General features: G+C 45.7%; 1 protein-coding gene across 2 annotated transcripts; it reads left to right on the top strand.

The window, feature by feature from the left end:
* The first annotated feature begins 1,617 nt into the window (after nucleotides 1-1,617).
* Nucleotides 1,618-8,125, top strand: LOC132330748 (ribosyldihydronicotinamide dehydrogenase [quinone]-like). 2 transcript variants are annotated; one of them, XM_059853479.1, is made up of 7 exons: nucleotides 1,618-1,837; nucleotides 2,175-2,234; nucleotides 3,636-3,801; nucleotides 4,684-4,813; nucleotides 5,728-5,841; nucleotides 6,221-6,322; nucleotides 7,832-8,125. In XM_059853479.1, the coding sequence occupies exons 1-7, from the start codon at nucleotides 1,630-1,632 to the stop codon at nucleotides 8,003-8,005; spliced, it is 954 nt and encodes a 317-aa protein (XP_059709462.1). In that variant the 5' UTR covers nucleotides 1,618-1,629; the 3' UTR covers nucleotides 8,006-8,125. The 2 variants fall into 2 exon arrangements, with proteins under 2 accessions (XP_059709462.1, XP_059709468.1); XM_059853485.1 differs by having other exon boundaries at nucleotides 1,696-1,837; nucleotides 2,182-2,234.
* The last annotated feature ends 1,704 nt before the right edge of the window (nucleotides 8,126-9,829 follow it).

Below are 9,829 nucleotides of genomic sequence, written 5' to 3'. Positions count from 1 at the left end.
TACTTTTAAAATTAAAAGGTACATTACAGAAAGATTATAGACAAGTATTTCCTTGGAGTTTTGCCCATTGATCATCCCCCTCCTCAGAGTTCTGGACAGAGTATAGAGCCCAGAATTAATATTCCAGCATGAGTCATCTCCAGAGCTGGAAACCTCCTGTGTGAGAGAATGCTCATCCTTGCTGGGCCAGGCAGAGTGTTAAGCCAGGGACAGCCAGAGAATGATTATGCTCGGGTCCCTACAGAACTTGAAATTCATCAGAGAAATGGAGAGGGAAAAGTCTCTAAAGAGATACCTGGCAGCAAACTACAGGAGGAGAGGAAGGAGACTTAATATTTAAACTGTTGTTGGCAGAGTTTACTACTACTGTACAGCCCTTAAAGTTAATACCAGGAAAAGAGGTACAAAGCCATCTTCCCATTATGGCACAAGCTTACTGTGATTGGATTTTTAGTTAAGGAACGAGGTAAGCATTCCAGGCGGCCTTGGTCTAGCACTGTGGAGATTTGATGCTTTTTATTCATCAGTCCCTACAATGTTTCCAATGGTGCAATGACACCTGCAAATTTCACACACAGCAGGTTTCATCCTGCTGGCAAAAAAATCAGCTGATTTGACCTCTAAGCACATGCAAATAGATGCCAATATCTCCCTGTCTTTGCCTAGTACTTGCTGGGAAAACCACACTGGATGAGACATATACCTTTTGAACCAAGCAATTCTTATAAATTCAGCCGTCTCTCTTCCAGCCTTCAGCTGCATAAATAATGCAAAGCTCAAAATTAGAAAAAACAAACCATAAGAAAGCTCAGCAGTCAAATGCTATCAAAAGCTTCCTGTAATGTTTTGGATTGCAGGAGAAGACCAAAACTGCACAATTGGCCCAGCAGAGATACAACATCTGAATTTGCAGTTGCTTTATTTACCTGGTAACTGTTCCAGACTCTCTGGACTGCAGGTTCAATAATGCTCTCCTTGTGATACCTGACAGTGTGGATGGACACAAAATTGCTGCATTTAAACTACATTGAGCTCAGTGTCACAATTAACATTTAGTCCTGAGTCTCCTCTTTACAGTAAGTGTGATCAGCCCTTGCATCAGGAGCTGTCAGAGCATTAAACTCTTGTTCTCTCAATCCCAGCTGATCCAGAATGAATGGAAAACAGGAATTTGCTGGTCCTGCATCAGTTCCACTGTCAACTTTGTTTCCCCAGGGGAAAACGATTGCACTCAGCTTTTCTTCCCCCCTCCAAAGTCTCTGAATGAAGCTGTTTATTCAGTTTGCCCATCACGGGGCAGTCTTGATACTCAGAGAGAAAACTTCATCTTGGAAGTGATCACCAAGGCTGTCCTATCTCTCCAAACCCACAGCCGCCTGCATCCTTCTGTGTCCCACCTGTCTTTCCCATGAGACACCTTCCAGAAAGCTGCAAGGGAGGAGCCCCTGCTCCCAGCAGATGCACACTGGGCCAGCACAAGGCACAAAGCAGACATGCCATCCCTGGAAGAGCAGAAAAGGGTAGGTGGGTGGTTTAGGAGCGCTCATACCGCATTGCTGGTAGAAATGAAGGACGAGCTCTGTACTTGGAGAAGAGCAGAGGCCCAAAATAAAAAAAAAGTATCCAGGGATGATGTCGGTGTCACACGCTGTCACAGCGGCGGGGGCGCGCTCCCGGCCGAGCGCGGCCCCGAGCGGAGCCGGAGCCGCGGGCGGCGCCGATCCCGATCCCGCCCCGCGCCGGCGCTGCCCCAGGGCCCGGGAAGGGCGGGCAGCGGGGCCGCCGGGAAGGGCCGCTCTCAGCGCCCCACAGATGTGCTCCGGGCCCCGGGGAGCAGGTAAGGGCCGCCCGGCTTGCGCTGGGGCCGGGGCGCCGGCGGCTGTTCCGAAGCCGCTTTCCAGAGGGCAGCACGGGACCGGGAGCGGCGCCGTGCACCCGGCGCAGCCCCGGGCCGAGGCGGCCGCCAAGCGCCGGTCCGGCGGCCGGAGGAGAATTCCTGCTCCAGGGCCCGGGCCGGGAGCCGAGGGCTTCCCTCCCGCTCCGGCGGGCCGCGCTCGGCCAGTGCCCGGCTGTGCTGGGTGCCCGTAGTCACAGTACGGCACATCTCCCGCTGAAACAGCGATTCCTCTCGCACCTGGTCCTGATGTTTCTCACCAGCAAATCTCTCACTTGAGTTCTCAGGCAGTACCAGATTATCAAGAGTGAAGCTCCCCAGCGCTCCCCAGCAATGGCAGGTAAGAGCAAACGCGGGTGAAAACTCTGCTCGCTCCAGGGTGGCCGCTGGGCACCCCAGGAATGTGGCCTCTGGGCCTTTGGGACACTGAAGTCTTTTCCAAACGACTGAAATTACCTCAGGAAGTGATGCCTTGGAAAACTCCAGTCTTTCCAAACCCTGTGCCCAAGTGCCCCCAGCTCCACCGAAATGGAAACAAAAAGGCATTTTTGCAGAATCAAACTTAGCACCTTTTGGAGCATGTGACAACGTCCAGTCACAGCTCCATTTGTTGAGATCTGGCAGGAACAGCAAAGTGGTAACTGCTTCTGAAATTGCCAGAGTACAGTATGGAGCAGGGATTTAAAGGGTTTATAGACACATTGAATTTATGATAGCATTTGACCTGCAAGTTTTAATAGGCTTTTTTGCATAGCTCTAGTTTCATGGACACTATGTACCCACATCCAGAAGCTGTGCTGCAGAGAAACTGAGTTCAGGAGATGCCTGAGTTTTTGTATTGGCAGTCAGGAAACAGGAGCTGCATGTTTTGCAGACCCTGTCATTTTCAATAGTCCCTGTAAATTTCCCTCTCTGGTTTTCTATAAACAACAACAACCCCATACAAAATCTTTCCTTTGTTTCACTGATGAGTGATTTTTAAGAGAATTTTTAAAATTGTAGGGCCTATACTCAATAAAACTTTGAGCACACCATGGAGCTCTTTGAGCAGAGCCTTGTTACACGCCTTTCCCTACACACCTGCTTGGCCACTCAGCTAAACTTGACTCCACTTTAATAACAGTTTGAGATACTCATGACAATCTAATCTCTGACAAAAAAAAAAAAAAAACCTGTTGCTCTCTACAGAAGTTACTGTGATTGTGCTGAAGTGGGACAGGAGCAGCTTTAATGTCTACCCCAGTGTCGTAACTTGCACAGCACTGAAATGAAAGATCAGAAAGGGATCCACCACTGTGGTAGGAAGGTGTTCTTCTGATCTCTAAGAAGTTGTTTCCTTTACACTTTCAGACAATCTACCTGACACTGCTTTTTGGGTGGTAGTGGAATCAGACCAACAGAAATGCTGTTTCAAGAGAAGAGGCTGTGTTTTCCTGATGTAGGGCAGTGTGACCGGCTATGGAACAGCCCCTCTTTCCACTGAGTTCCACCTAGGAAAGCCCAGAGTAGCACAGAACTGCTGGGCTGGGCACAGGCAGCAATCAGTGCCTCAGGAGTCACTCAGTGCTGCTGAGCAGGAGTGAAATGCTGCCACTGTCACTCTGCTTTCAGTGCTTCTGTGTCCTTGGGAAAAGACTTTCCTCACTGCAGAAAGAGTGAGGAAAGACCCCCAACTCTACAAACTGTTCTGCACCTGCCTCCTAGATTCCAAATGGTCTCCTGGTTTTCTTTCTGCTTCCAGGGAAAAAAGTCCTGATAGTCTATGCACATCAAGAGCCCAAGTCCTTCAATGGATCTTTGCTGAAGATTGCTGTGGAAGAGCTGACCAAGCAGGGCTGCAGCGTCACCGTGTCAGATTTGTACGCCATGCAGTTTGAGCCCAGAGCAACAAGGAATGACATTGTTGGGGAGCCCAGCCAAAGTCTGCCTCTCTCAAAAAACAGTGACTTGTAAGGCCCCTGTCAGGTCTCAGAAGGCTGAAAAAAAGTCTCCCTGAAATCTTCCCCATGCTGAACAACCCCAACTCTCAGTCAGTCTTGATAGGAGAGGTGCTCCAGCCCTCAGATCATCACGAGATTAATGAGAAACTTATTTCATTAATAAGAAACTTATTAATGACCAGACATCTGCATTTCTACAAGTCCACTCCTGAACGTGACCTTTGTATCACAGCGAGATTACTGAGAGGAAGAAACACATTAGCACGTGTCCATAATCAGCCTCTCAAGTCCATTTCTCACAGAGAGGAAAGGCCTTCAGATACCACTCTGGGACTTGCTAGAGTTGAGTTCATGAGGCTACAGCTGCCCCTGCCTTCTGCTAGAGACTGATGACCTGCTCATGGAGTCAGTAGAGCTGGCCAATACTGGTTCCCCATCCCTTGGTGAATTTCCCAGTTACAGAGACTGGAAAGCAGCTCCATAGTGCTTACAAGTGCAGCATGGCCTCAGGAAGCCCTAAGGCAGAGGCAGAACAATTCACAACATTCTCTTAAATCTTCTACCCGCATTCCCAGAGTCCTGAGGCAGCCTTAGGTCCTCATATTGCACTTCCTGTGTTGCTACAGGAAGGTGAAGCTTCAGAACTCTGAGACCCTACATTCCTCCTCTTTTTAAAATCAAGTGATCATCAGCTGGGATGATGCTGAATATCCAGCAAAGACAAGAACGTAGGAAAAATGGAAAGAAGTAACTCAGTTTAGAACTGTGAACAGCAACCTGCACTCAGCTGTTATCTGGCACTGATACTGCACAGGGGGCAAGGAATGACTGCTCATTTCTACCCACAGGTCACCTGCACAACCCAGAAGCCTTCAATTATGGTGTGGAAACCTGGGAAGCTTACAAGAGAGGAGGTTTGTCCAAAGACGTGGTTGAAGAGCAGAAGAAAGTGCAGCAAGCAGACCTGCTGATTTTCCAGGTCATTATTTTAAACAGAGTTCAGTTGTGACATTGACTTTAGGTAAAGGTACAGTAAAAACTACAGGTCAGTGGTACAATTATCAGGGTCATTATTACAGCAAAACCAGTAACTGAGTAGCACAATGATGCAGGCTGAAACAACAGCAACTCCAGGAACTCCCCAACACTGGGCCAAACTTCCTGATGGATGCACAAAGACATCTGTGACCATGGATGTCAGGCAGGCTGGCAGAAAGCAGGGAAGGATTATTTCTTGGTCAAGGAGCTGGGAGTAGCCAGTGAAGTCAGGGAACTGGGCTTTCCCAAGCAGGCTGTTCTCATTTGTTGCTGAGTTGCAGAAACACTACTGGGAATTGATTAGGGAACTTTACAGCCCATGTCCATTCTCCACTATGGCAGCTCTGTCCCCTGTGTCTAGAAATCCCAAAGAACTGTGAAGTAGTAGCCGTACATTTCTTTTTGGTGACATAACGTCAGCAGGGTTTGAAAATAAGTCTTTCCTATGATCCCCTGGCCTTTGTCACCAGACTGTCAGATCAGAACTCATCACCAGATGTCAATCCTGCTAATAAGATATTAGATTCTTTTCATTTTAGCCATAGGAGACATGATTTTGTGCAGTCTTAAATCTGAATTAAATGGCACCCTCCTCCATCCTGGATGGAAGCTCTCACATGCACCACAGCATTGCTGTGCTGGAGATGCTCAGGTCTGGCCCTGAGGTTACCACAAACAGAAAGCACTTCAGCTTCTTTTGCCAGGCGTAGTTACTACCTCTACTGACAGAGAGGTGTAGAAGAGAAGGTACATAGAGGATCTGAGCAGGTTCAGAGGACAGGATTTGTCCTACAAACCAGGCCTAAGGGTGGCCCAGACTCTCTGTGCTAACCAGGTCATTTTCTCTTTGCCCAGTTTCCCTTGTTTTGGTTCAACATGCCTGCAATCCTGAAGGGCTGGATGGACAGAGTCTTGGTCCAAGGCTTTGCTTACGATTTGTCAAAGGTTTATGATGGTGGTTTGCTCCAGGTATGTTTTTGGAATTGTTTTATTAAGGTCAAGGCTTGCACCATGTTCTATGGGGGCCTTGTTCATTCTTTTCCATTGTAGTTGTTTAGAGCTCTCAATTTACACTGTGTTGAAGTAATGTATCAGCCCTGCTTCACACAAGGGTGTCAGACACATAATTCCTTTTCCTTAACCTATCTTCCCAAAGACACACAGTCCACTGTCTAATTGTATGACATCAATCTTTGCCTCAGAACTGCCACTTCATGTAAGCTCTGGGAAAGAAGTCACCCTCTCACCTAGAAATCCATGCTGTCCAGGTCTACTTGAGTATCTTTTGAACCATTCAGGCACCCTTCCTTAAATATGTCTTAATTAACCATGACTTTCCTAATTCTAGGGCAAATTATCCCTGTTTTCTTTAACCACGGGAGCAAGCCAAGAGATGTATTCAAAAGAAGGTATCAGTGGTGATATTCGCTATGTCCTGTGGCCCATGCAGGTATAATATATGAACAGGTTGTTGTCTACATAATTTTTTATTGTTCCATCTATTTTAAACAATCAAGGTATTGCCTTTAAATACCTTGATTTATTTTAAACAATTGTTTTATTGGTTTTTTTAATATGAAATATAATAATTAATCAAGTTGCCAGTTCCAAGGATCTGCAGGTTGTAAATTGTTACCTAAAATCCTGGGATTAATTTAAAAGTCCACTGACTTTTAAAATTGTTTTGTCCCCCTTCCTCCAGATAAGAATGTAGAGAAATCTTAACACTGTCAGCCTTTTCAATTTCCCTGCTGTTACAGGATTTCCTTTAGCTCAGCCATGCAGGATTTCTGTTTGCCATGGTTTCCCAATTTAGGTAGGATGGAGGGTAGGAGGGGAGCCACACATTTACCCTGGCAGTAACAGTCAACACAAAAATTAGCATTCCTCTTCTAATTGCTACTCTTTTTTCAGAAGAATCCAGCATGGTTGGGAAATACAGGTGGTAAGGTGTTGTCATTATATTGCAATGGTTCTATTATCATTATATTGCGAAGGTTCCATATTGCTAGAGTTTTGTAACTCTTTGATGTTTCTCCTAGGCAGCTCCTCTAAGCACTGACCCTTCTTCTCACAGTAGCCAACTGACTCCAGTTCCCCTTCAACTAACCAATCCACTCTTTTATAGCACTCTTCTTGATGGCTACAGCTGTGGCCTGTTAGAGTCAGGCCTGTTCCTAATCTCTAATAATTGGCTCAGCTGCAACTCCTTAGGGGCTAAGATTACTTTCTATACTACCTTTAATTTCTTATATTGTATCCCCCTACAGTAAGGCAAGTTTAGCCAGCTTCTTCTTGATACAATACAGGAGATGAGCTAAAATTCTTTGGTCTCCTCCCCATGCAGTTACCAGCTGCTTGCTCCTATGGAGCTGTCCAACTGCAGAGCTCACAGGTCAGCATAGCAAAAACATGAAACACAACTCTAAATTCAGAAACACACAGAGGGAAAATGGCAAGTTGAGCTGATTCCACAGGCACTAGCCTTCCTATAGGAACCTTTGGCTAAGCCAGGGGCAAAAAGTTAAAAAAAACCCTATCTTAGAAGTAGATGTGGAACCCTGCACTTAGACACCCATCTGAGGAGTTTAAAACTGAACAACGAACTTTCGGCCTCCTGTGATCCTTGCAAAGTGAACGGTGAACAGCTGCCAAAGAGGACAATTCTGTGGGATTAACAGCAGTTAAAAATAAATTTCCCAGGGCAGAATAAATGAAGTTGCCCTTATCTTTCAGTATTTTGTATGCCATTCTTCTGAATGCCCTCAGTAGTGACTGCCTGGATAGTAGTGAACTGCATTTTCCCTTCTCCTAACAAATGCACAGGTTTAGAGAACCTGACTGATATCAGATCAGAGAAACAGAAAAGATTTGAATCTTGCATGTTCTTCAAATGAAAGTAAGAGGAAATATTACCTGAGGCATTTCTTTTTTTTTTTTTTTTTTTTTCTGTATCCAGCATGGAATCATGCACTTCTGTGGTGTCAAAGTCCTTGAACCTCACATCTGTTATGCTCCAGAGAGTGTCTCTGAGGAGAAGAGGAAGGAGATGCTGGCTGCCTGGACCCAGCGTCTGAAGACTCTTTGGAAGGAAGAACCCATAGACTGCTCTCCTGAGTGGTATTTCAAGTAGTGTTCAGGTGCAAGGCTACAGAGACAAGATTTTCTTTTGCTCCATTCTTTTTGATGCTCTATCTAAATACCTGAACACTAATCTCCTAATTCAAATACATTTTAAGAATCTTGAATACTACATCTATCAGTTTAACTGACAACATGGCATTTCTCTTCAGTGATTCCCAAGGGATTCCCTTCAAGGCTGGATGCAAAACTCTTTGTGTTGTTCTCCTTGTTCACATAAACGGTGTCATGCTGCTTCCTTGTGCTTGATAACACATGTGATATTTCATGGCAGATGATACCATTGCTGCTTGTGAAACAGTATGTGGCCAAGTTTATTTTAACACTTTTTGTACCAGTTGCCACTTTTTTTTTTTTCCTTTGCCAGGGAATATAGTGTCCATACCCAACCTTTAAAAGCCCAAGCTGGATTGTGATAGCACTACACTTATGCCTTGGACCAGCAAAGCCGGATCATGAGTACTGTTGCAAAAGGATGTACAGTTGCAAAGTGTAAACAGCTGTAAGGCCTTGTGGGCAGCCCTAGGCTCCAGGTCCAATCTAGGCTTCTCCAGATCTTATCTATATAGCAATATTAAAGCCATGACAGGTACCAGAAAAGGGAAAAATTAAAGATGAATGTAGTGATATGTGCATGAAGTGCCTTCCTTTGTAGACTACAGCTCCCATTTTTAAAGTGTGCATCTACCCAAAGTAGAGAGAAAAAGGAATCCTGTCTGTTGCCTGCCTGCTCACACCAGTCAGTGTTGGTGTTTGGGTCTGGAGGGTGTTTGCTTCCCCTCCAGCATCAGCATCAGTGGGTGTCCTTGGAGATGTCCAGCACCAGCAGTTAGTGAGGCAGAGCATTAACCGGAAAACCTACAGGGGCACTGTCTGTCTATGGGTCAGGATCTACGGGACAAATGAATTATCTGGCTCTTAATAGCCAGGATTTTTACCTGGAACTGTAGAATTATTTTTGTGCTTTAGAGTTGTTAACCCTTTTTGTGCGTATGGCAACGGGTGGGTTTCTCGCTTAGCTACTGAATTTCTTGTTCTGACCACCTCACCTCACTGCTGCCTTTGCACTTTGATATTAAAAAAATGTGGCCTCTATAAGAACCTGTCCACTGAGTCACTGTCAAATGACACCTAGGCCTCTGTGCATCTGCCATACCTGCTTTGTGGCAGTCTTGTCACATCCTAGCCTTACAGTTCCTTGGGGACTAGTTGGATAATAAATATGCTGAGCCCAGGCTCTGGAGGCTCAGTGTAAGCTGATACACCAGACTGGGAAATGCCACCACAGGGAAAGGGTCAGTGTTCCTGTTTGCTCCCATATGAAGTGAAGACAGAGACATTTCCCAGGAAGCAGAGCTGCCCCAAGCTGTTGCAGGTGTCTGCTGTGGGGTATGTGAGCCAAAGTCTTTAAGCTGTAGAAGCAGGAAATTTGCTTTGGCTGAACAGCTCTGTTATAGGAGAAGGAAAGTGAAAGGGAATAAGGAAGAAAGTGTTACACATCTAAGTTGTGGGGAAAGCAGATTCACACCTTAAAGACTTAAGGAGAACAACAAAGTTACTGAGAGAAATCTGAGGACAAATATTTTAAAATTGCATAGAAGAGAAATCATCCTTCTATTCACTGTGCTCAATTAGCGAACTATTCAGGAAAGAAGGAAATTGAGGTGAAAGCAGAAGTTCCAATGTCAAACCAACATTACTACTTTGGATCAATTGCAGAGCTTAGTGGGGTTAATTATTAGATGAAGAATGCCAGACTGACCTGTATGCTGAGGATACTGTGCTTGCCGCTATCTGGCAGACACCTGCCAGCTCC

This window comes from Haemorhous mexicanus, chromosome 1 (genome assembly GCF_027477595.1).
Source record: "Haemorhous mexicanus isolate bHaeMex1 chromosome 1, bHaeMex1.pri, whole genome shotgun sequence".
NCBI classification, from domain to species: domain Eukaryota; kingdom Metazoa; phylum Chordata; class Aves; order Passeriformes; family Fringillidae; genus Haemorhous; species Haemorhous mexicanus.
The sequence above is the reverse complement of the archived record's forward strand: the minus strand, read 5'-3'. Positions and strand labels throughout refer to the sequence as shown.